This window comes from Plasmodium vivax, chromosome 7, assembly GCF_000002415.2.
Source record: "Plasmodium vivax chromosome 7, whole genome shotgun sequence".
Lineage (NCBI taxonomy): Eukaryota > Apicomplexa > Aconoidasida > Haemosporida > Plasmodiidae > Plasmodium > Plasmodium vivax.
In genome coordinates, this window is record NC_009912.1 from 880709 (window position 1) to 905845 (window position 25137).

Sequence of the window (25137 nt, forward strand, 5' to 3'; positions counted from 1 at the left end):
CGCGCAAGAAAAAGGTTGGGTCAATCGGCATGTAAATGTAGCACCCAAACAGGGGAACCCCCAATGCACCCACTTGTGCGCATATTTGAACGGAAAAAAAGATAGCGAGGGGGAACAGAGGTAACAGCGCCCCCCACCGCTGCCCAAGGGGGCAGGCATCACGACCGAGTGAGCCTAAATGAGTCGTAGTGCGTGGGGCTGGTGTAGGCGAGAAAAACGCACTTCTTGTGCTCCCCCTCCGTTCGATGCTTGGACTCATATTTCAAATGCCAGTTATCCTCAGTGGACGTGATAATATAAATAACGCAGTCGAAGGCATCTGCCGTGGCCTTGATGCAGAGCTCATCCCCCCAGTAGCCATTCTGAGACATCTTTTTTGCATACTCGTGAAAAGTGCCCTCCTCAAAATAAATGGAAAACTCCTCCTGGAAATGCAGCATGTGCTCCACACACTTCCTCCGTACATACATATGATATTTTTGCTGGTTAAATAAATTGCAAGAAATTGATCGAAAGAGACAGTTGCCATCTCCTGGAATTTTTACCAATTCGCAGTCGACTGCTGAGAGTCTTGTTTCTAAAATTTTTCTTCCAGATTTGTAATTGGCTCTTTTGATTTTGCTGTTTCTTTTTAAAAATGAAATTCTTCTGTCGAATGTGCTGTATCGCTTCATTTCTTCTGTCCGTTTTAGCTTCTGTATGTCTGTCAACACGTGAGCTAAACTTTTTATGTTCATGCTCGTGCTCAGCTTTGCTTCCATTTGCTCGTCTCGCTCGAGGCTCTCGGAGACCCGCAGGCGGCTCGCCATGTGTCGGTACCGCACGTCGCGCAGCCTCCCGCAGCAGCGGACCTCCATGGTGGGGCTGGAAGTGGAGTCGGGGGAGGAGCGGCGGCGGAAGGGTCGACGGGAGCGGAGACGGAACGCTTGCGCAGGCCGCTTTACACGCCGATTCACACGCTATCTGGCCTTATCACGATCGTCGCTATCGTCGCTATCGTCGCAGCGGTGGCGCGGTGACTCGCCGAAAGGCCATCTAACCCACGCGGCACAAACTTGCATCCCCCCCCAATAGCACCCCCTTCGTTCACCACATAACGAAAAATTGACTCGTGTTCCTGTTCAACCGGTTGGCGCATTCACACAGAGGGGTTACTCCATTCGGCAATCAAAATTGATGAACAGAAAAAAAAAAAAAAAAAAAAAAAACATACAGAAAAATAAGGTAAAATAGGGTAAAATAAAATATAAAATGGCCAAACGGGTGCTTTAATAGGGACGTGTGAGGTGAACTTTCTGCCTTTGCGGAACAGCCCCAAATTGGAAGAAAGGGCCACTCGGGGAATTTTCCGCACCATGGGGTTATGCGGCGTTGACTACTGTTAAGCGGAGCCGAGATGGGTCGAGAGGTGCCCTTTTTTAACTCCCCTTTGCCTGCACAGTGCCAGGGGAGGGAGTTGCTTCTCCCCCCGCATATGCCGCGTTCCTGTGCTGCTTTCCAGAGCGCCAATTTTGAACTCTGTCGCCCGTTGCGTATCTCCCCGAAGAACCTTCAGTTGACTCCCTCAATTGGAAGGCCTCTCTGAGAAGCGGTTTAAATTTTCCACTCCGCGTGGTCACGCTGGTATCGCTTTACATATGCTCTTCCATCCAGCTGCCGGTTCATCTGGTGAGAGTAGTGACCCTGAGGGGGATGCTTCCAATCGGTATGCTTATCGGTGGCTCTGCCCCGTTTGGCATGCTCCATACGCTGAACTCTCAAGACAGGATTGAAGCCTTTTACGCTGTGCGAAGGGGTGGTCGTGCAGTAGTGCAGGGGCGGTAAAGGGCACTTATCCTTTTAAAGGAACACCACAGTGTTAACCCGTTTAATGTGCTCTTCTTCGTGAGGGAATCACCATGTCAGGCAGCCGCTTAAGGAGGGGTGGCGGCATTTGGGGGCCGACCAGGAGGGAGACCGTGCCAGCCACCGCCACAGCGATAGAGGGGGCGCACTGGGGGGGACCCCCGCAGAACCGTTGTCATAGCGGCGATCGAACGGTTGTAGAACGGTTATAGATCGCTTCCATCCCGCTTCCATACCGCTTCCACACCGCTTCCATCCCGCTTCCACACCGCTTCCATCCCGCTTCCACACCGCTTCCATCCCGCTTCCACACCGCTACCACACCGCTGCCACACCGCTCCCCCATTTCGAGGCAACATGAACCCGCGGGCGAGCAGGCTCCTCCTGCAGGGGTCGCTCTTCTGCGCCTGCGCGGTGTTCCTCGCCTGGAAGGGCAGGCACTCCCCCCTCTTGGGAAAAGTGACAAACATTTTAAGAAGAATCCTCGGCTTGAAGAGTGAAAGATCCATTGAGGAAAACGACCAAATTAGGGACAACGTGAAGATATACTTTGGCAGCCAAGGAGGAACGGCGGAGCAGTTTTCCAAAGAACTGAGCACAAATCTAAGGGACATTTTCAAAATAAAAGCAGAGGTAATCGATTTGGAATATTTCAAAAAGGAAGAGATATCAAAATTTGGGGTGCGGATATTCATCGTGGCGACTTATGGAGATGGAGAGCCTACAGACAATGCATGTGCCTTTTTTAAGTGGCTCAAAAGTCTGAGCGATGACAATGGGTATTTTAGGAACACCTTATATTCCATCATGGGATTAGGAAGCAAACAGTATAAGCACTTTAACAAAGTTGCGAAAAAGCTAGCCAATTATCTAGCCAAATTTAAGGCAAGACAGATTAGCGAAAATGTATTTGGGGATGATGATGACAATATATATCAGGACTTTGAAATTTGGAAAAAGAAATTTTTTAAGGAACTGGTCAAACTGCTCCATTTGAAGGAGGACATCATTCCGGTGCACATTGTCGCGGAAAATGCGGTCGAGTTGGTGGACTGGACGGCCCTTCCGGAGGTAAATCTGGGCATTCAGTACGGGGAAGAAGTAGTAGCGGTGGGAGGGGCCGCTAACGGGGAGGCCGCTAAGGGAGAGGCCGCTGACGGAGCGGTGGGAGGGGCCCCCCCCGGTGAAAACGAGCCAACGATTTTGCCCCACCAAACGACGGACATAACGGGCAAGTTCTTCTTCAACCACCACAGGGGAAGGGTCATATCGAATGAGAACCTCCTGAAAAATGTGAACGACAGTGCTGACGATGATAAGGTCAATCGTATAGTCATCGCCGTGGAGAAGGTCTCCTTCAAAGCAGCTGACACGTTTGTTGTGTTAGCGAAAAACCCGAGGCGAGTCACCTCCTGGTGGTTGAAGCGGTTAGGCTTAGACGATACAGACGGGAAAAAGAGATTCACCTTTGTGCCTAGGAACGTAATGGAGAAGCCCCCCACAGGATCTCCCCAGAGTAGTTCCAATTTGAATGCCTTACCAAGCAGTCGTCCGCAGGACCCCCCCCCTGTGTGTGTCCCCTTCCCCACGCCATGCAGCGTGGAAGACGCCCTGGCATACTACTGCGACTTGACGACCATACCGAGGGTGAACATCTTGAAGAAGTTCAAGTGCTTCATTAAAGATGTGGAGGAACGCAAAATGTTTAATCATATCCTTTCCAATAAGCAGAGAAGTACCTTTTTCAACATTTGCAAAGAGGCAGATATGACCTTCATCGAATTTGTAGACATATTCATGGCTAAAGCTGAGTTCGAGTTAACCCCATTTTTGCAACTAATTCCGAGGAATGTTCCCAAAAGTTACACCATTTCTTCATCCCCTAAGGAAGCGGAAGACACCATCTCTTTAACCGTTAAGAAGAAACAGTACCCTATTCATTCTCTTAGAAAGGCTCTGAAAGGGTTTAAAAGTAACGATATGCTTCCCCCCATAAGTGAGCAGAAGTTACGAGAACTTTGCAGCAGGCGATGGTTTAAAGGTGCATCCTCCTTCTACCTAACGGAGGAATTATCCCCAAATGATAGCGTAAAATTTAATTTGAAATCTTCCAAATTTTGTTTTCCCCCCTATTTGGAGTCGACCAACATTATCATGATCGCCACTGGGACGGGAATTGCCCCCTTCAAAGCGTTCATAACGGAATTTAAGCATTTCGACCAAATGTGTGTGCAGAATGGAATAGCCAAGAGGGCCAAGCGAATCCTCTTCTTCGGATGCAGAAAGAGAGAAATAGACTTCCTCTACGAAAGGGAAATTGCGGATGCTGAGCAAGGGAAGCATATCGATCAAGTGTTTCTCGCTTTCTCAAGAGATCAACATGAAAAGGTTTATGTGCAGGATTTAATTCTGGAGAGGAAGGACCTTGTCTGGAGTTTGATTCAAAAGGGGGCCTACGTCTACGTTTGTGGCAACAGCAACATGAGCAGGGATGTGAACAAAACGATTAACAGCTTGCCCATGCATTACAAACAAAACAATAAGAAATTTACCAAAAAGTTGAAGAAGGAGGGCCGCTATGTGGAAGAAATGTGGTGAAGCGAGCACGCCGGGATATGTCTATCTCGTTTTGCGCGTTATGCGCGTTATACGCGGGGAAATGGGGTTCCCTTTTTAGTGAGGGACAGGTGCCTTTCTAGTGGGACTAGCAGTGAGTCCCTTTTCTGTTGGCCAGTGTCTATTTGGGGTAGCACAGTTGGGTGTTGCCGCTTTTTTTTTTTTTTTTTTTTTTTTGTATTCTTCATTTTGGCTAGCTACATCAGGTGGATTTTTTTTTTTTTTTTTTCCCAAGTTGCCTGTCCATTTGGCTAACTAGGTCAGGTAGAATTGCTCTTTTTTTTTTTTTTTTCCTAGCCATATTGCCCTTTTGGCTAGCTAAGTCTTTCGCTATTTTGTATTATTATTTTTTTTTCCCATCCACATTGCCCATTTGTGTAGCTAAATATGTCGCTATTTTGTATTATTTTTTTTTTCCCCCAGCCACATTGCCCCTTTGGCTAGCTCACTGATATAATGTTTCCCCCTTTTGCACACACATTTAAGAGCAATTCTGCACATTTGTCTTTCCCCCCAAAGAACCACCAATTTGGACGTCTCCCCAGCGGTTGAATTGAAGTTTATTTTGTTCTCCCCAATTTTGCAAGGTAAAGCGGACTGATAGATACATGCAGATTAGTTTGTGCGCATCGGTCTAACTCTGTCACGCTGAGGTTGTTCCTTTGAGAGTTCGTAATCGCTCCGATTTTTGCACACCTTTTAGTGTACACGTGTATATCTCTTTTTTGCTCGAGCGAGGTGACTCCCTTAAGACATCGCCCACTCGAAATGCGCAAAGGCGAAGCACCAGTTGCCGCCTTGCTGACGCTACACACATTTTCTTTCGTCCACATAAGCGCTTCACCCCCAGTAAAAAATGGCCGTTCAAAGGGGAGCATTCATGTTGGCCATATACTCAGCGGTAGTGGCGAACGTGCTTTACGACTTCTTAACCCACAGCGTATGTAGGAAGCGCCCGAGAGCGAGACCCCACGTTTGCGCCTCAGGTGTGAAGGAGGGGGAAGCGGGCCAAAACAGAGAGATGTCAAAAAAAAACAGTGACATTCTTCATTTTTTGCAGCAAGAGCGGGCACTACATAGTGGGGGATTAAACGGAGGGAGAAAAATCCCTCTGGAGAGAGTGCCCACCGATGGGAAAAGCACACACCGGGTTCGTAGCATCAACTTCCATGAGGTGCGAAACGGTGGAAATGCCTCCACATCTGATGCGGACGATTGTGAGAGCACCCCTCAGGGGTGCCGCAACAGCGGGGTGAGAAACTTCGTGCATCTGATGAAAGGAATTGGGGAGATCAACACAGTGAAGAAGGAGGACAGCATGGAGAGTGAAGAAAATGTCTACAACGATCAACACCATACAGTGCTTGTGTACGACGGAGTGGACGAGGAAAAGGATCTATACAATAAGTACAAAGAAGAGAGAGAAGATGGTATGTCTACAGTGGTCATACAGGGAACAGAGTACCTAGGGGTGGGTTACGATTTCATTTTTGGAAACCCAATTGGTGATCCCTTCTTGAAGGTAGATCCTGGGTACCGAGATTCTATCATAAAATTGACGTACCCCAAATCAGATGTGGATTATCCGGACAGTTATGTGAATATAAACCCAAATGGGTCCTACGTGCGAAATGAAATTTCGTGTAATAGGTCAGAAAATGCAAGCGAAATAAGTACAATGAGTGAGTATACAAAGGAGCTCTCCGTCGATGCGTCTATAGGGGCTTCCTACGGGTTCTTCGGTTCTTTTTCCGCCTCTACGGGGTACACGAGTGTGTCTAATACGATAGCGAAGAAGAAATTTCGGCTGTTCATGTTGAAAAGCTACTGTTTTAAGTACATGGCGTCTTTATCTCAGTACTCGCAGTGGAAGCTGAGCGATCAGTTCGTAAGGGCAATTTCGTTACTACCGTCCTACTTCAATTCGTTGCAGTATGACGGGACTTACTGCACCGAGGAAGAGTTCCGAGATAATCGAAAAACGGAAAAGTGCGGGCACAGCGTGGAGTCCTGGATGTACTTTTTTAAAAATTTCGGAACCCACGTTTCGACCCTCATCCATTTGGGGGGAAAAATAACACAGCAAGTGAAGATATCCAAAAATGAATACAAAGCGATGAATGAAAGTGGGCTATCTGTATCTGTGAGTGGGTCCGCTGGGATTGGCCTATTCAAAGCTAAGGCCTCGGCAAGCACTAACTCGAATGAGGCAAGCGATGAACAGAGTACTAACTCGAGCACAGAAAAGGAAACCGTCATTATAGGGGGGACCACCATATATGATCCGAATGATCCCAAGAATTTTGAAAAATGGGCAAAGAGTATAAAAGACAATCCGATGCCCATAAAGGGGGAGTACGAGCCTTTGTCTAGAATTCTACCCATCAGGTTAACAAAGGTATACGAGGAAGCACTGCAGTTTTACATCTCTGTGAATGTCCCGTTGAACCTGGGGCAGATTACAAATGATGAGATGAAGCGGTACAATGTGAAGGACCAGCTGATGAAATCCACCAAGGTGTATGGAAGTGGAACTGGGTTGGTAGTCCTCGAATGTGAAGAGAAGAAAAATTTCATTCTAGGCTTCTCCCTTTCAGTGCCTAACGATTTAACTGTGCTGAAAGATTTCTACATAAACACATGTGATGAGGATGCCGATAAGTGCTACTCCAAGATGAGCGACAGTGCATACAACTACCTCTTCGCCATGTGCCATGATGAAATGATTCCTTTCCTGGAGCAGAAGGTAAAGTCAGGCAGTGGCTTACTAACCCTGGAGTGCTCCGAGAAGAACCAAGTCATTTTATTTGGCTTTGGAATAAGTGTGCTAAATTCGAATGACCCTATATCGATTGCCATATACCCGTGCAAATATGGGAAGCCATCTTGCTCCATGCAAGGGCCAACGGACCAGTCGGCTGTCGGCCTGTGGGTGGTGTGCGGCCACGAGGAGTCCCAAAATTCCAAGTTCTCCATAAACGTCCGCAAAATGGTGCAGGAAAACGTGTCCGGCAAGAAGAAGAAGCCTATAGACATATGCCCCGAACAGGTGCTGTTCAACCTCATTTTTGAGTTTACGCGGACGCCCCTGAACAAGCGCAAGGGATCGTGCTTCACGGTGAACGACGTCTGCCCCAAGGACTTCCACGTCTGCTCGGATAAGAAGCACATGAAGGGGTTTAACTACTACTCGGTGTCGGTGTATTAGGTGGAGCGGCGGGTCAGCGGTGGGTTGGCGGCGGACCGATCGTGGGTCCTTCTTCCCGACGTTTTGCTCGTTCGTGCATGAGTCGTGGTGGGTACAGTAGCGGGGTGTACTATTGGCCTATGCTAATGCGGCACCCCTCTCTGCGCCGTTCGTCGAGCCATTGCAGAGGTGGTGTCCCTCATTTGTTCACTCCGACGTGCGCTTTAACCCCCCCAGAGTTTTTTTTTTTTTTTTTTTTGTCGCTTCACCCATGTGGGCATACCGCGCACGTGGGGTTCTTCCACCCTTTAAGCGTTTAAACGGAGTTATGAAAATGTATGAAGTTGGGGAAAGAATGCCGATGTGGGTGAATTCCCTCCCCCGTACGGTTAAACAAACTAAAGGATGTCTCAAAACATCGTTCCGTTTATTCTGGCCCATTTGAATACCCGACTGTTATGCATTTTGCCGCTGGGCTGCACCATTTTTGTGGCGGTAACTTCCCCTAATCTGTCCTTATTGGGAGGGGCAAACGCACGCGTGGAATGGGCCGACGTAACGCATGCTTATGAATGCGGCACATGTCCGAACGTGACAAGCGACGCCACGATTGGTTTTATTTGCAGTGCTGGTGATAGCGCTGAAAGCATCGTGGACAGCTCATCTGGGAGTCTTTCCAAAGCGGCTGGCTGGATGGGACAACTCTGCCATTCGTATTTCTACATAAAAAAAAGGGCTCATTTGAGCATATCCCGTGCCCTTATTTTTTCCCTCTTCTTTTTTGCAATCATTTGGAAAAAATTGCGCCAAAATGGGAGAGGCAAAAACATGCTAAGCAGAGCTAATTGTTCGATCGGAACTTCTGCCCCCTTCCTCCATGTTTAAAAAAAATGATAGCCCTTGGGGATGATAACATATAACAATGGGAAGGAGCGCACAATAAAATTAAACATGCTAATTAAATGGTGGTTAGATAAAGTGGCACTTGCGTTATCCTATGTCCTATGCGTCTTTTCATTTTTTGCCTGGCAGTATTATTTGAGTAGTGGGGCGAAAAAAATTTTTTTTTTTTTATTTTTGCCTGAACAAGTCAGGTAAACAGCAAAAAAAAAAAAAGGGGTACCCCAAATGGCAAGAAAAAAAGCGTCGCAAAAAGGCACCACAATTGCGTGTTATTTATAGCGATATGATGCGATGCGGCAAGATACGATGACCATCCGGATGCGCGGAGTTAAGCGCATTTCGAGGCTCCCCGAGCTGCGGCAGCCCCGCTTTTCCCCCCTAGCGACGTGCGCCTGCGCAAAATTGATGGAAAAAATAGCTTCCCTCGCTCGGTTGGTTATTTTTTCATCCATCCATCCGTCGACCCGCCGATCCGTCCATTCGTTTACTTATTTATCATTTATTTTGTATTTTTTTTTCCCCCTTTGGGACTGCTTTTTTTCCGTTGAAAGGCACCGCGGAAAAAATTATTAAGGTAGAGAGCCGCTGCGCCAGGAAAGCGGTTCCCGCGAGGTATCAAACTTTTTCTCGTTTTCGCCGCTCCGCTGATTGGCGGCTTTGGCAACAGGCACTTGGGGCTGCTCGCCTGACAAACGAAGCTGTATAGCTGGCAGCGAGAGGCAAATTTGTATGCATAAAAAAGAAAAAAAAAATACAAAAAAATATGCAAAAATATATGCAAAAAAATATACAGAAAAAAAATACAAAAAAATAGAAAATAAACGCAAAACAAATACGCAATTATAAATGCGCAACTTACATCCTCCAACTTGCAACAGTTGATGAGAAGAAGCTTTTTTGCCGGCAGGCGGATGTAGCTGCAAGTACCCCGTATGCGCGTTCAACCTGATATGGAATAAATTCCGAACAGAAGGAAAAGATACCCGAAGCGACCATACGAGGGAACCAAAAGGAGGCAGGCGGCGAAGGGCGCGGACGAATCATCCTCCTCTCCATAGGCCACATCATGTTTCTCCCCAAAGTAGGCGATCACCAACATGGATCTTCATGATAAGCGAAACGGGGAGAAGCACCATCTTAGTAGTGGGGCCCTGGAGGAGGTTGGCCAAGTGGCAAGCGAAAAGGGTAGTACAAATAAAAGGACGTATATGAAGTACCACGAGGGGGAGGATTACAGTGAAGGGGAAAAAGAAGACGGAAGAGGAGTTCCTCACAGAGGGAACAGAAGACCGAGCAGAACTTCTCGTAGTACTGACGACGATGCAGTGGAGAGGGGGGAGGCAGACCAGCTAGCGAAAAGCAAAAAAAAGGCAAAAGCTGTTAATGAATTATCATCCCATGCGTTATCCCCCAGTGGTGGAGCGAACAACCCTGTCAGTGATGCTGATGACCAAGACAGCCACGATGGGGGTGGTCATCAAAGGGAAGGAAACAAATGGCAAAACGAAAGAGGGGATCACCACCACGCGAGTGAGAAAAGAACATATCATATGCGTAAGGTGGTACCCTACCCCTCCTATACAGATACCACCTCCCCCGGGGGGAAACGTAACCTTCTCAGTAACAGCATTCCGAGCAGCGCAAGCCTCAAAAAGGGAAGTGCCGCACAGGAGGATGAATCCACGGCCGATGAGCATAGCCCCAAAAATAAGGGTAGCAAAATTTATAAATTAAAAAGTAAAAGAGGGAGTTCCTCCTTTATGTGCCATCCGGATGGAAGGCGGAGGAGGGTGTCTCCCACGAGGAGAAGCAGCATCTCCCAGTCCAGTGTGGGCACATCGGAAAGGAGTTTTCAGGGTGGGAGGCATGCCAAGGAGGGAAGGGGGAGGTGCCAGCGGGAGGCCAGTCACCGTAGTGATAGAAGTGGTAGAAGTGATGGAAGTTATAAACATGGCAAACGGGACAAACGGGACAGACGCGATAAACGGGACAAACACAGCAGACGCAGGAGAAGTGAGTCCGAAGAGCCGCGCTTCACCAGCTCTACTCACCTCAAAAAGGGAGAGCTGCCAAGGAGGAGAGCAGGCACCCGCCGTGATGTCAGCTCGGACGGGAGTTGCAGAAGCTCAGGTGAGAGCAGCGACAATGGTAGGCACCGTAAAACAGCAATCACAGAGAGAGACAATGAAAGGAGTGATGGATCTAGTAGAGGCCACTCCCCTGTTGTAAAGAAGGATTACCATCACCACGCAGGGAGGAAGAGACACAGAAGAAGCTACGACGACGCGTCTCCCTATGAGCAGAAGTATCCCACGCAGGAAGCCAAACGGGGGGAACGCACTCCACATGATTACATGGTTGGGGGGAGAGGAAGACCGCATGGAGCACACCTGTCCGATGAGTCAGTGCGTAGGGAGGACGAAAGCTCGAGCGAGTACAGACGGGAGGCAGCGTCGAGCAAAACTGAAAGGAATAAAATCCGCCAGAGGGGAAGAAGCGCTAGTAGAAGGAGTGCCAGTAGAAGGAGTGCCAGTAGAAGGAGTGCCAGTAGAAGGAGTGCCAGCAGAAGAAGCGCTATTAGTAGAAGCGCTAGTAGAAGAAGCAGGAGCGCGGAGAGGCACCCCTACAGCAGGCGAAAAAGGCATTACCGCCTTCCTGCTGAGGAGGATTCGCCAAACATATATAGGAAGAAATACCAAAGCGGGAAGGAGAGGCAGGACTGGCATAAAGACGGAGGGTATTATTATCGCGGGGAGGGAGAGTATGAGAAGGACCTGCCTCCGAAAGGGAATCACCGCGGGGAGGGACCATCTCGGGGAGGAAGCGCAAAGCTCAGTGACTATAGGGAAGACCCCAATTTGCAGAGAAGAACAAAAGAGTATCCTCAAAGTAGGGAGTGGAGAGAAAGGCCCTTAAACCCCCACAGAGATGAAGGGAACGAATCCGCCACCGAGGGGGAGGAACAAAAAACGAATTACCATAATTATGGCCGAGAGAAGGGGCAGCGAAGTGGAAGGAATGACCTTCACCAGAACCATCACTCGAGTAGAAAACGGGATCGTAGCGAAATGGACGATGAGGCTGCCACATATGAGCAAGCTGACCAAGGGAGGCACTACTACCCACCTGGGGAAGCATACCATGCAAGGGGAAGGAACCCTAATAAGCGGTTGAACACATATAAGGGAGATTCCGATGATGAAGAGAAGGAGGCATTCAAGCCGCGCCCTGATCAGCGTCTCCCCCATCGGTTCGAAAGAGACTGGCATGCAAACAGACGTAATGAGCACCCCCGTAGGAATGGAAGCTGCGAGAAGAATGGCGACGTTGGGAGTGACCTTTCCGTGAACGAGTTAAACTTCGGAAGGATGAAAAGAAAGGAAGTCGCCGAGTATGTTCAAGTGGGTGGCAGCGTGGAGATCGAGTTACTGTCCGATGCGGATTTTACCAACTGGGCGAGCGACCATTCTGGGGGAGAGGCGGGAGGAGAGGCCGCAAATGGGGGAGTGGAGGTAGAAGGAGATCATCGCAACGGAAACCACACTCGCATCAATTTTAGGAACTGCCACCTGCGGAAGTTCGTTCTGTGTGGCGACCAGCTGCGCATGGGGAAGTTGCCCCCCACGAAGAAAAGGAGCGTGAGTGTCTGCTCCTCGGACGGAAACGCGTATAGTCATAATAAGTATGCACCCCCCACTCGTATTGCTAACTACAAGCAGAGTGAATACAGGCAGGAAAAAAATCCCGCCACTTCCCCTGTGGGCAATAAATATTGTGATGTTCCCCTCGAAAAAAGAAGAGGCTCACACAGTGATCGATCGGAATCGCCTGACTCGTTCGGGCGAAGTGGCTACATGAGTGGTAAAAATTCCGGTACCAAAAATGACTCCACGATTGAGAGGCGCAAACAGGTTCCCAGTGTGGAGGGAGAAGCGAATAGGCGTCTCTCCCGTTCGGCTTCTCCAGTGCGTGACGCTCTTGTGGAAAGGGAGAGCGGCCGTGAGGGGGAGTTCCCGGGGGGGGCCAGAAGGGGTGAAGACGGAAGCAAATTCATAGGTGGTCATCAGGTGGACCACAATGAAAGGATTCGCGGTAGCAGCAGGGGAAGCAGCCGAGGTAGAAGCCGCGGAAGCAGCCGCGGAAGCACGTTTGGCGCGCCTCACAACGCACATGGTGATGGTCAAACCCAGGAAATGATCCCCCCTCCCAGGATTAGCGACCACGGGGGAGTTAATCAAATTGAGGGGGAAAAGGATAAGGCGCATTCGCACGGAGAGAATCATGAGAGGCGCACTCCCCAGCATTGTGCAGATGCACACAGTGGTATAAAGGCAAAGGGGGAAGAAAACCATCGTGCGGATGGAAAAAACGATGGTGACGATACCCTCATCACAGAAAAGGAAGAAGGGAACCGAGCAGGTGCAAAAGTGAAAGTGGCAACAACAACCCCCACCTGGGTGAATGTACCCGAATGGGGGACCATACCAAATTACATAAATGAGATTATAAAAAATATGAACAATTCATACGAAATAAATGAACCTATCGACGTGCTGAATTTGAAGGCAGGCAAATCCTTTCGTGTTCCTGAGCTACTCCATTTAGTTAAGGAGATGACGAGCACCAAGAGTTTTTTGGATTTTCTTGAAAGGAGAAAGGAAGCCCAAAAGAAATGGAAGATGGTCGCCCGAAATATTATGCACGAGGAGTTTAAACTTTTGAGCGACTCGATAAGTCGCGATGTGCTGGACGCGAAAATAAAGTTCCTCACCAGTTCGCTCAGATCTCTGTAGAGGGCGTCCGCCCTGCCCGGCCCCCATCCGTTTGCGTCCCGTCAAGTGAAAAGTCATCGTGTGTTTTGTTATGTTTTGTTTTGTTTCATTTTATTTTACCTTGTTTTGTCCCTTCCTGTTTTGTCTCCTTTGCTTTGTCTCTGCTGCGTGTGCGGTGGCGCCACGGCACGGGGGAGTTCCCACGTGAGTAGCGCAACGCACTATGCTGATTATTTTTTTTTTTTTTTTTTGTTTTTCTTAACCGGAGAGTAAATCCATTTTGGACCACATAAACGATGGGAAAAAAGAAAAAAAAAAAAACGGCTCTTTGATGTACACCCCTCAGTGTTCTTTTCCACTCCCTCTTTTTTTTGGGGGGCATATCCCACCGGAGAGCATGCCAAAGTTTTGCCGGGCAGCAATTCAACGGGATAAATTAGCAGCACGATCGAATTTGTGTAAAGTTTCGATTTCCTCAGCTGACTCTTCCTACGGTGCGGCGCAGTGTGCGCCCTGTGGGAGGGTCCAAAGGTGTTTAACTTACGTTCATTCAATTGACCCATCCAATCGGTTCGTCGTATGTGTTGCATTTGCCGTGCCTGCCATGGGGCACCTCCCTAAAGAAAAGCTCCCCGGTGAAGAGCAAAACAGTCAAAACAGTAAAAACAGTAAAAACAGTAAAAACTGAGCAACCCCCCTTTGGGCTAGCGACGAGTTTATTTGTCTCATATTGGCTAAGCAACTGTTTTGCACTGCCACGCGCGCACATATGCTTAGTGACCCCCTCGGAGGAATGAATTGCATTTCCGTGTGGCCCTCATTGCACAGAAAAAAGATTTCGAAAATGTTGGGCAAATGTGACAGAACGACTAGCTAAATTGTTTCACCATTTTTTTTTTTTTTTTTTTTTTATCCCCCCTTTGGATGTATTTCCATTTTGATGAAGGCACAACGAAGGAGAAGCAAAATGGAGGAGGGGGAAAAAAAGCTCCGTTCTGCGTTTCGCTCGAGCTGCGTACAACTTTAAAATAATCGCGAAGCATTGTCATCCCAATTTGGCATACGCATCGTGCACAAGCTTGGGGAGTTGAGTTTGTTCCCCCAGGGAGGGTTAATTTCCCCTCGAGGGCAAGCGTTGCCCAGGCGAGCAGTGAGGTACACAGATAGCCTTGTGCTACACACCACACATCAGAGCGTTGTCACACGGGGGAGAATTTTTTTTTTTTTTTTTTTTTCGTCAAGTATTCCCACCAGGAATGTTAGTGCACTCGTGCTACGCGCTGAGCTTTGCTTCGTTTTGCTTTGCTTATTTTGCTCCATTCGTTTTGCTTCATCCTCTTTGCTTCGTTAATTTTGCTTGATTTGTTCCTTTTCCAGAGTTGGTATTTGTCCTTATTGCGTATTTTTTTTTCCCCCCAGAGGAAACAATGGCTTAGTTGCCTTTCCGATTTGTTTGTCCCCGTGTGCGCCAGTGTTGATCACCCGGCGTGTTGTACGTATTGTATGTGTTGCATGTGTTGTGTGTGTTTTGTGTTGCCCGGCTTTGCTCCCATTCGTCAAGGAACAATTGCAAAGCCGAGTGACTGTGCCACTTGCTGGCGTCATTTGAAGTGCTCGCCCAGGAACAAGCGAGTGAGAGGGGCCCTCGCCCGCGCGCTTTTCAGTTGCCCTCAGTTTTACAATTTGTTTGCCGATTTGTTTTTCGCTTCGTTTGCCCTCCGTTTTTCGTTTTTTTGTCGCTTTTTTGCGATTTGTTTGTCCTCCGTTTTTCGCTTTGTTTGCATATTTGTTTACCGCTTTGTTTGCCGATTTGTTTGCCGTTTGTTTGGCCCCCCCCGGTCCGCTAACCCAGTCGAGCTGTGACGAATTAAAAAAACGAAACAGCCAATTCATTTGTGTGAAGCTACTTGTGGGGGGCATGTACCCATTTGTTGTGCAAAAACTGTTTTGTGCAAGAATAGCCTGAGTTTGAGCGGCGCTTCGATTGACTACCGTCTTTTAGTTTGCTTTGCCCGAGCACCCAGTTGGGCCCTGGCTAGCGTCCGCCGTGAAGAGTTCACCCTGAAGTGTTCTCCGTGAAGTGTCCATCAGTAAGGGTGTGCCTCCCCCGTACACACACGTGTAGACAAACGGATGGGCGCATATTAACCCCTCGCTAGCTAGCTAGCCATTTTGCGAATTACGAATTTTTTTTTTTTCGTTGAAATTATTTGGAAGGTGCTCGAGCACTACAGTGAGGGAGCACATTTGTACAGACGCGCCCAAATCTCACAGCCTCCTTTTTTTGTGTCTCATTTGAGTTTGTATTTTTTTTTGTTGCTGCGTTGAGCTGGGCCCAGTCCCCGGTTTGAAGGAGCCTCCGTTTGAGGAGCAGCAGGCACGTGTCTAACGGTGAACGTTTGCCGAGCAGTGAGCGATTTCCTAGCAGTGAACATCCACCATCGACCACGAAAAAGACACGGCCTTCGCGCTTTTAAACAAAATTTTTGTCCATACATATGTACCCTTTTTTTTTTTTTTTTTTTTTTCAAGTGCATTTTATTAAAGTTAAGAATTGTAGCTATCATATTTGAGGGCATGACAGAATGACCACTGCTTCTTTTTTTTTTCTTTTTTTTCTCATCCCCAATGTGTCAGCCTTTTCCTCAATTTTCGCTTCCATAGAGAGAGAGGCGTCTAGCTGAACAGAAGAGGAGTAGGTACACCTCCGGAAAGAAAAAAAAACTTCTTTTTTTTTTTTTTTTTGTGAAGCGGCTCCCCTGCTATCCGTCGTAGCTACTCGTTTCCCTTCATAAGATGCGACGTAGGAAAAACGTAAAACTGGTGAGAAGAAGTCGAACACAAATAAGGCAATAACATGAATAGGCCAGGCGGGACGCCCCTAAACCGGTCAAGCAGAGAGAAAAGCAACGAGAAGAACGGCGCGAAGAGTGCGAGCAAGGGGGTCCGCAGGAGCAGCGGGAAGGGCATTAGTAAGGGGAGCCGCAAGAGCGGCGCTGTGGGCAGCGGCGTGGGTAGCGGTGTGAGTAACGACGTGAGCAGCAGTATAAGTAGCCGCGCTAACGCCACCACCGATCGCACCACCAACCGCAGCACCGACGAGGGCGCGGACAACCCCGCCGGCAGCAGCCCCAAGAGTGCCGCAAACAACCCCGCCGGCAGCAGCCCCAAGAGTGCCGCAAACAACCCCGCCGGCAGCAGCCCCAAGAGTGCCGCAAACAACCCCGCCGGAAGCAGCCCCAAGAGTGCCGCGAACAACAGCGGGCACGATGACTACTACGCCATCTTGGAGGAGCTAGCCAAATCAGAAACGCCCAAATTTAGATCCGTCCAGGATAGCATGGACGAAAATCTCAACCTCGAATTTTTGAGGTCCTCCAGTGAAAATTACACCTACAAGATTACCTCCAGGGGTAGGCCCCGAGAATGCACCTCGGTTTGCGGCGTCATTGCGTAGGGCGGAAGACACCTCGCCTGTTCGTCTCTCCCCAAGCGCATGCACACACATGTACGCTCTCTCACACATATTGCACCCATGTGATAACATTTTGCTCCCCTTTTTTTTGCGCCCTTGAAGGCCCCGTGTGCTACTCGGCCCTCTACCGAGACGACAAGTACGTCTACCGCCACATAATCCTGAGCGACAATGTGAGGCAGTATGCAGAGAGCAAAGTGCGAAAAACGAATGCCTTCCTAACCGAGCACTGCATAGTGAACGAATTGCAAATTGACATAGGCAAGGGGTGGAAACACTTCATGATTTACGATGGCAAGATTCGAGAGCTGATTTTGCGGAAGGTCCTGACCGCCGAGGACAAGTTGAGGATGGCCGTCCAGGCGCAGAAGTACAATTAGCCCCCCCCCTCCTCCAATCTAGTTTTTGCTCGCAACTCTTCTTTAATTTATACCCCGACGCTACTCTCATTTGCTTCCCCTGTTTATGTAATTTGACGGCCACCCCAAATGATAGAAGTTGCCTTTTTTTTTTTTCCTCTTTTTTTTTTTTTTTTTTTTTTTGTAAACCTTGAGGGGGTCTTTCACATGTGCGATAAGCTGCATGCAAATGGACATCCGCGTGGGGCGCACAACGTTTTCCCATTTTTGACGAAGGAAGGTGGGAAGAAGTTGCCCTACGCGTCTCTCCATTTGCACATCATTTAAATAATTTTGAGAAAACGTAAAAAAGGCTTCAAACTTAACTGGCGTGATGCGTTATTTTGTTCTTTTTTTTTTAAAGTGGCATGAACGGAGGGGTGTAGACAATACAATTGTGTTGTTCCGCTCATGTGTAGCTCTCCCTCTCCAGTAGGGGTTGCACCATTTGGGGTTTCACCTTTGCGCCGGAATGGCAATTTAACCTTTTGATCATTGGTGGAAGGGGCCCCCCCTGGGTGGTAACAAAACGTAGGGGAAGAGGTACCCTATCTGGGTGAAGGCCAGTGTGCAGTTGCGCCCCGCTGGGCGTATGCAAGTTCATGCGTGTGATTTTGTTTCTTTTCGCTTCGTTTTTTTTTTGGAAAGGATGATGAAGGGACTGCTCTGCTAAGCGGCACCTTCCCCATGTTGGCAGCGTCAACCGGGGGTGTACAATAGTGCCATTTAAAAAAAAAAAAAAAAAAAAAAAATCGACATTTTTTGACCCGATCGGAGGGCATCGCACAGCTGGGCGAGCCATAAAGAAGAATCCCACGTGGAAAGAGCAAAACGTGGAAAGAGCAAAACGTGGAAAGAACAAAACGTGGAAAGAACAAAACGTGGTGGGGGGGCACCACTTGAAAAGGCGGCAAAGCAGAGACAGTCAATTTGTTAGTCGATCGATCAGTTATGTATGTTCCCAGTGTTTGGTACCTCCATCCTCCGAGCAGCAGCTTATTTGAAGTTTTTTTTTTTCCGTGCACAGATATGAGGGGGGCAACGGATCAACCCCCGGGTGACACCTCATGTGCGTGATTAGCAGCGCTGCTCCACGGCCAGCATGAGTCGCCTCTCGCGCATCTTCGCCGCTAGGGCGGTTAGTGAGTTGTTCCGGCCGCTGGCTCCGCAGGGTGGAGGGAAAAAGGTGCTTTACCTTCTAAACCTGACCAAGCTGCATGTGTACGAGCAGCTGCTGCTGGAGGAGTGCCTCTACCGAATGAGTACCCCCCTCAGCCAGGGGGAGAACAACGTCGGGTTTGTCCTCATCAATGATACATATTCCGGCGCGAAGGAGGGAGGAGGAGAAGAAGAAGAAAAAGGAGAAGAAAAAGGAGAAGAAAAAGGAGAAGACGAAGAAGAAAAAGAAGACGAAGAAAAAGAAGACGAAGAAGACGAAGATGAAAAATTCACCCCCCCAGAAAACAAGTGCATCGTTCTAGGCATCAGCGGAAAAGTAGCCAATTTTATAAGGGACGTCGACTACATTGGTAAAAATAAAATCGCGCTGATTAGGAGGTACACAGGAGGGGGCACAGTTTTCATTAGGAACAACTGTCTGATGTTCAGCTTAATTCTTCCTTTTCATTTTGAAGAGGAAAGACAGTTGTATTCGTCCAACGTGGCGGAGTGGGTCTTCAACTCGTTTTATCACCCCGTTTTTAACGCCACATCTGGGGTGGAGGAAGAAGAAAAAAGAGAAGAAATTCCCAACCGCTTTATCCACCACCAAAATGACTATGTGCATCTCCATCACGACCACGTACATGACGCAATCACGATGAAGAAAGTTGGAGGGAATGCACAAGCCTTTTCTAAAAATTATTTTGCCCATCACACGTCCCTCCTGTGGTCATGCGACTACGACGAAATGGAAAGAGTAATTACCAACCCGTGTAAGCAACCCCTATACAGAAACGGAAGGAACCACAGGGACTTCTTAACCTCCCTGGAGGAGTGCCTACCGGGTGATGGACGCACTCCAAAGGGGTTCATCGGCAAATTTGTCTCTAACATACGACGGCTAATTAACCAAAAAAATGATCAAAGTGAAGGCCCCTTTTGGCACTTTCATCGGATCGACTTGGGTATCCATGGGGACTCTCCAATCGCACCGGGCGACCACATCTTTGACGAGGTGCACTCGGTGGATGCAACCATTTGGAGGGACCTCTTCCGTTCCTTTTGCAGCAGCGAGGAGACGAAGAATCTGCGGTCGACGCGTCTGTTGGACCCCCTCGGGGGGGTGTTACCCGACGGTGAATTTTGCGGGCCGTCCTTCCTCTTGCGGTGAGCGAGCGGGGAGACCCCCCGTAGTGGTGATAAGAAGAGACGGTTGGAAGTGACGCTATGAAGTGACCACTGGAAGTGGCGGCGTCCCCATCGGGGGGTCACCCTCCCAGCGCAGCAAAATGGAGAAATTGATTTCCCTGCCAAGCGGAGTAAATGAAGACTCCGCTCATCCGTTTCTGCTCGTCACATTAAAGTGGGCACCGCTTAGTAGACCCCCAGGGGAACGAATCCCCACCAGGGCTGCACACACAAACGCGCATATACATATATATACATATATATACACATGCCGACGCACATTTATATATGCACACACTTCCCCCCGGGGAGGCGCACCCCGCTAGGGCTTCCACCGGATGTTGGCCAAATTCCCGTGCAGGTATTTCTGCAGGCTGAGGGGACTGGACCACTCAGAATTCAAGTAGGAGTCATCGTCGTCTTCTTCAAATTCTTTTTCCTCCTTTTTTTTCTTGTGGTAGTAAGCCACCATAGCTCTGTACGTTGCTTCATCAATTTTTCTCTCCCTTTCGGGGGGTCCCATTTTGGTTGGGTGCAGCTTTATAATTATCTTCGTCTTTTCGTTCCTCCCTATGTAACTGCGTAGGGGGGAATCCCCGCGCAGTTCTTTGCCTGCCCACCAGATGGACGTCTCGTTTGTGCTGAAGTGCTGCGGCGGGGGAGCGGCGGTGAAGTGGTAGGTAGAATGGTAGGCAACCCGGTAAATAACCTAGTTGCTAAGGCGATGCGCGCTCCGCATGGACATGGCCGGCACGCGGCCCCCTCCCTCTTTTACATCGTTGAAGGCGTTTTCATTTTCCAGGAGGAGCCTCGTGGGGTCGTAGGGGGGCAGGCCCTCCATCGATGGGTAGCAGGCGCTCAGGGCTTCCCCCATCCACTTCAGCAGTTCGTTCAGTTTGTCCAGGGTTAACGGGGCGCCCTTCTCCGTCTGCAAGTTGGGAGGCAGTAAAGCGGTGAAGCGGTGAAGCGGCAAAGCGGTGGTGAGGCGGATCGACTACATCAATCAGTTCTCACTCACTTCACTTTTCACGTGTCGCTGGGGCGTACCTGGTCCACGGCCAGCGCCCGCTTCGCCCTGTTGATGGCATCCCTCAGTTGGAGCTCCCCCTCACGAGGAGGGGGAACGCCCGTTCTGAAATTATTCTCATCAGGCTTTGTCGCTTCCTTCGGGTTATAGATGTCAGGGTTGGACAGTCGCAGCTCCTTTGCAAAGAGAAGATGGGGGAGGCAATCAAATGGGGGGTGGTTTTGCAGAAAGAGTCTTTTACTTAATCGGGGCGCCGCTTCCCCCACCTCAGCTTACCTCATCGGTGATTCCCCGAATGGCCTCCGGCCGCAGGGGGCCATGGTTGGCCAACTCGGTCGCCGCGTCAAGCAGCCTGAGCATTTTGCACCTGAGGTTGTGCAGCTGCACCAGGTCCTCCTTCAAATGGGAGACCAAAACGTCCACGTTCGTTTCGAACAAGAATTGGTGCTTCTCCTCCTCCGTTTTGGTGTGTATCAGGACCATGGCGTGTAGGGGGGGAGGCAAACAGGCGAAGATAGACGAGGGGGATTTAAAACGAACAGGAGGAGATGCTACGTCCGTGTGAGCGGTGGCCCACTATGCGATGGCATTTGAAAAGGGGGAGACCTGCACGCAGAAAAAATAGCAAAGGGGTACGCTCACAACAGAGGAATACGCCACATCTACAATGTATAGCTTCACTACGCAAATTTGAACGGAGGGGCCGTCAGGCAGATGTTCCTCTACGCTTCTCTCTTTTTAGGGGCCTAAATGAGGCACGCTTTTATTTTCGCGCGACGGGGTTCATTCCCCACCCAGCTACTAACCCCACCCAGCTGCTAACGCCACCCAGCTTCTAACCACAGCTGCTAACCCCCGGCAGCTCTTTTAAACATGTCGGCCCCACTGAGAGGTTCCACCCTTTGGCTAGTCACTTCAGTGTGCCTCAACAGACAGCCCCATTTTCTGCTGAATGGCAAAATTGACGAAAAGGGAGGGGAGGCCATGTGTGCAGTTTTTCGTAGACCCGGAGAATGCACACAGGGGGGAGCGGCAAAAGAGGCAAACGTAGTCAGCTCGTGCTGAGATTTGCCATCCGCGGGAACGTGGCCATACAATGCCAAGGAATTGAGTCAAATGTTTTTCTTTTTTTTTCCCGCACTGGCCAACCGATTAGCTTCCCCCCAGCGGGGGAGATAATTCCAAAATGGGGTGACACAAGTGGAGTGGTCCTTCGGGGGGTGGGACGGTGAGACTCCTTTGTCACTGCTCCTCCCACTTCTCCAGCAATGCGGTTGCTACACCGTTGGAGTTATTCCGCGCCTCTGCCAAAATACCCATTGAAAGCGTTTCCGGGGGGGTTGAATGGAAAATTCCCCATACGTAAAAAAAAAAAAAAAAAAAAATAATAAAATAAATAAGCAATAAATAAGTGATACGTAATACGTAAAGAGGGGGTCACCCAATCCACCGCTACCCTCGCTACGCTCGTCGCTTCGCCACCCAATCCACCGCTACTCTCGCTACGCTCGCCGCTTCGCCACCCAATCCACCGCTACCCTCGCTACACTCGCCGCTAACCACACTTGCCGCCGCCGCAGCCGCCCTTGGCGGCGAAGGACAGGCCGGACGCGCGCGTGACGGAGAGGTTCATAAACGACTCTGCGTCCGTGGGGTGAATGCCCACGCAGCTGTCAAAGTCGCTCTTCCTAGCCTTCAGCCTCAGCGCCAGAGCCATGCCCTGAGTAACTTCCCCCGCATTAGGACCCACGTAGTGAAAGCCAACCACCCGATTGTCTTCACTCTTTAAGCAAACGAGTTTAGACAAGCAGGTGCTACTCACATCTGTATCGTACTGATCCTTCTGAGCCCTCACATGCTTCTCCCTATGCACAGCAGAAATTTCTAAATTGTTAAATTCTTGAAGGAACACCTCTACATTGGATGTGCCAAACGCTTCATATGCCTTTTCTTCAGAATATCCACAGGCGCCATACTCAATGGGGGTATAAATGGCCGTGGGAATGAAGGTGTAATCCATAATTTCTTGCGACTGTTTGAATAGCCTCCTGGCCAGGATTTCCCCCGCCTTGATAGCTACAGGAGCTAACTCAGGCACATCCACAGCGACGTCTCCCACGGCAAAGATGTTGGGGACATTGGTGCAGCTACCCTCATTGGTAATAATTTTATTTGCACTCTTATCAACGTGAATGTTTAGCCGTTCCAAGTGCAACATGGCGATGTCTCCTTTCCTTCCCGTTGCATACAAAACGGTGTCATACAGTTCTGTGGTGCCATCAGTGAAGAGCACAGCTACTTTGTCCTCCTCCCCTTTGGATAGCTTCTTCGGGAGAACTCCTTCTTTAAAGAGGACTCCCTGCTCCTCCATGTAATTCTTCACCTTCAGCGCGCACTGTGAATCGAAGCCGCGCAATACAATCGACCGAACCGCTACAGTCACGTCGAAACCTAGAGAGTTTAAAAACCCCGCACATTCAAGCGCAACGTAAGACGCTCCAACGATGAGGGTTTTCCCTGGGACCTTCTTCATAGAAAAAATGTCATCCGATGTTATGCTGAGTTCCCTTGCGCCTTCTACATCCTCCGGGATGTGGGGTCTACACCCAGTCGCGATGAGAATGTACTTGGCTGTGATCGTCTCCTCCTGAGACATGTCCCCCTTTAGGTAGTACGCAACGGTGTGCTCATCCTTCAGGGAGGCTAACCCGTTGATGTATTTCACCTGGGAAGATCTAAGCCCGGTCAGGTAGCTAAAATTTAGGGAGCGTATATGAGACTGAACCGTGGAAACTAGCTTCCCCCAGTTGTGGCTTAAATCTTTACACGTCCAACCGTATTGGGTAGAATCTAATTTGAAAAGGCTGCCCATATTTCCTGCGTAATGCATCAGCTTCTTTGGCACACAGCCTACGTTCACGCACGTCCCTCCTATTCCCCACTTGGTTCCTTTGCTGCTTGGCTTCACGTAATCGAACAGGAGTACCTTCGCCCCGTGCGCCGCCGCTTCCTTCGCGGACGCCATTCCGCCGGGCCCCCCCCCGATCACCACATAGTCGTAGTCGTAATCGCAGTGGTCAGATTTACATTCGCTGTTGTTGCTCTCCTTCGAGGGCGCTCCCTTCTCCAAGGCGCTCTTCCCTGCTGGGGGTTCCCCCCCTTCCGCCTGCACATGTCCGCTCTCTGTGCCACTCATCGTTGGGGTGAAAAACACTTCGGTGCAGTTCCTCCTCTGGGGGGAGTTTATATGCCAACTTGGGGATGTCACTAAATGCCGCAACGGTGGGATGACCCTCCGGGGGGTGATGCTTCCTCGGGGGAATCCACAGCTACGCAGAAAAGGTCTCACCTTTATTGCAAAGCGATGCTGCGTTGCTTCTAGCTTGATGGGCGATGCGGCCAGGCAGGCAAGCGCCCTGTTCATGCTTCTCTCTCTTCTGGGGGCGGGGAGATGAGCGTGTAGGCGCAGGCGCGGTGGGTGTAGTTGCGACCGGGGCGATAAACCTCTCCTCACTGGCGCCGCCTAACCGCATCACACCTAGCTGCTACACTTCGCGCTCGTAGGGGGATCCACGCGGAGGCCTTCTATTTGGAGCTCTCTCATCACAGGGTTGCTGACACCTCTCTCGCTGTCATTTTGCAAAAAAAAAAAAAAAAAAAAGAAAAGAAAAAAAAAAAAGCGGTCATGCCTACTCTCCCAGGTGCATACTCAATCGAGCGTTTAACATGTTCGGTAATGCAAAAGGGGATTCTTTTTTTCATTAATATAGCCGCTTCCCCATTGACACCGCGACGACAAAAAAAAAAAAAAAAAATACCGTGTGCACACGTTCACCCGCAGAGAGTGTGGGGGAGGGGAGCCACACAGATCTGCACACATTTGCGTAAACAGTTGGAGAGTTCAAAACAGATGGGCATTGGCAATTTTGGCTTGGCACTTTTTTTATCCTCCTAGGGGAGGCGGCCTTACCGTGGGGATATCTATATGTACGTATCGGCTGGGAGGATCCCGCCCTCCCCCTCTTCCTCGCCGCTCATCAGCAGGGATGTGCCTCACAGGTGGGTAACGCAGCAGCGCAACGGGGGGATTCCCTTCGTGTAGAAGCAGCTGAGGGGGCACGTGTAGAGGTGACAAATGGCTACGCTGTGATGCGTTGGCGCTTCGCTCGAAAGGCGGTCCGCAAATGGAAAACCAAACTGTCCGCCTGTCCCAGTTTGCATGTCCACATCGTCGCTGCCTTTTCAGTGCCACTTTTCTTTTCAATTTCGCTATGTACTCCTTAACTTGGGTCTGGGTGGTTGCCCAAAAGATCTCCTCCAAATAGAGACCCCCTCGGGGGTGTGTGCACATTCATGTGGCTTTAAATACCACCCTGGCACTTTTCCAAAGGGGAAAAAAGAAAAGCGTTTTGAAGAATGCTCACGTTGGAGCGAGGCATTAAAAGGGTTCACTCGGGGGGGCAACGAAGACGTGTGCAAGTGAGCACTACGGAAAAGAAAAACAAAAAAAAAAAAAAAAAAAATTAATACAAAAAAAATAAGCTAATTAACATGAGCAAGGTGAC

At 49.5% G+C, this 25137-nt stretch overlaps 8 protein-coding genes across 8 annotated transcripts, besides 9 other annotated features; 5 read left to right on the forward strand and 3 right to left on the reverse strand.

The window, feature by feature from the left end:
• Positions 1 to 158: 158 nt before the first annotated feature.
• Positions 159 to 809, reverse strand: PVX_099565 (hypothetical protein, conserved; the record flags this gene model as incomplete). Its single annotated transcript, XM_001614713.1, has 1 exon — positions 159 to 809. One exon carries the CDS (start codon positions 807 to 809, stop codon positions 159 to 161), a length of 651 nt encoding a protein of 216 aa, XP_001614763.1.
• A 1393-nt stretch (positions 810 to 2202) lies between these two features.
• PVX_099570 (NADPH-cytochrome p450 reductase, putative) lies at positions 2203 to 4443 on the forward strand (the record flags this gene model as incomplete). Its single annotated transcript, XM_001614714.1, has 1 exon — positions 2203 to 4443. One exon carries the CDS (start codon positions 2203 to 2205, stop codon positions 4441 to 4443), a length of 2241 nt encoding a protein of 746 aa, XP_001614764.1.
• Positions 4444 to 5317: 874 nt separating this feature from the next.
• Positions 5318 to 7669, forward strand: PVX_099575 (MAC/Perforin domain containing protein; the record flags this gene model as incomplete). The annotated part of the gene is made up of 1 exon (XM_001614715.1): positions 5318 to 7669. One exon carries the CDS (start codon positions 5318 to 5320, stop codon positions 7667 to 7669), a length of 2352 nt encoding a protein of 783 aa, XP_001614765.1.
• A 1152-nt stretch (positions 7670 to 8821) lies between these two features.
• Positions 8822 to 8852: a microsatellite.
• A 242-nt stretch (positions 8853 to 9094) lies between these two features.
• On the forward strand, positions 9095 to 13344 carry PVX_099580 (hypothetical protein, conserved; the record flags this gene model as incomplete). The annotated part of the gene is made up of 1 exon (XM_001614716.1): positions 9095 to 13344. Exon 1 carries the CDS (start codon positions 9649 to 9651, stop codon positions 13342 to 13344), a length of 3696 nt encoding a protein of 1231 aa, XP_001614766.1. The 5' UTR covers positions 9095 to 9648.
• Positions 9432 to 9530: a microsatellite.
• Positions 9713 to 9739: a microsatellite.
• Positions 9887 to 9921: a microsatellite.
• Positions 12608 to 12644: a microsatellite.
• Positions 12719 to 12752: a microsatellite.
• A 323-nt stretch (positions 13345 to 13667) lies between the features above and the next one.
• Positions 13668 to 13701: a microsatellite.
• An 880-nt stretch (positions 13702 to 14581) lies between these two features.
• Positions 14582 to 14601: a microsatellite.
• Positions 14602 to 16180: 1579 nt separating this feature from the next.
• Positions 16181 to 17178, forward strand: PVX_099585 (hypothetical protein, conserved; the record flags this gene model as incomplete). The annotated part of the gene is made up of 2 exons (XM_001614717.1): positions 16181 to 16736; positions 16901 to 17178. 2 exons carry the CDS (start codon positions 16181 to 16183, stop codon positions 17176 to 17178), a joined length of 834 nt encoding a protein of 277 aa, XP_001614767.1.
• A 1120-nt stretch (positions 17179 to 18298) lies between these two features.
• On the forward strand, positions 18299 to 19528 carry PVX_099590 (hypothetical protein, conserved; the record flags this gene model as incomplete). The annotated part of the gene is made up of 1 exon (XM_001614718.1): positions 18299 to 19528. The coding sequence occupies one exon, from the start codon at positions 18299 to 18301 to the stop codon at positions 19526 to 19528; it is 1230 nt and encodes a 409-aa protein (XP_001614768.1).
• Positions 19529 to 19867: 339 nt separating this feature from the next.
• PVX_099595 (hypothetical protein, conserved) lies at positions 19868 to 21055 on the reverse strand (the record flags this gene model as incomplete). The annotated part of the gene is made up of 4 exons (XM_001614719.1): positions 19868 to 20194; positions 20321 to 20473; positions 20593 to 20748; positions 20849 to 21055. The coding sequence occupies 4 exons, from the start codon at positions 21053 to 21055 to the stop codon at positions 19868 to 19870; spliced, it is 843 nt and encodes a 280-aa protein (XP_001614769.1).
• Positions 20257 to 20277: a microsatellite.
• A 1072-nt stretch (positions 21056 to 22127) lies between the features above and the next one.
• On the reverse strand, positions 22128 to 23768 carry PVX_099600 (thioredoxin reductase 2, putative; the record flags this gene model as incomplete). The annotated part of the gene is made up of 1 exon (XM_001614720.1): positions 22128 to 23768. One exon carries the CDS (start codon positions 23766 to 23768, stop codon positions 22128 to 22130), a length of 1641 nt encoding a protein of 546 aa, XP_001614770.1.
• Positions 23769 to 25137: the final 1369 nt, after the last annotated feature.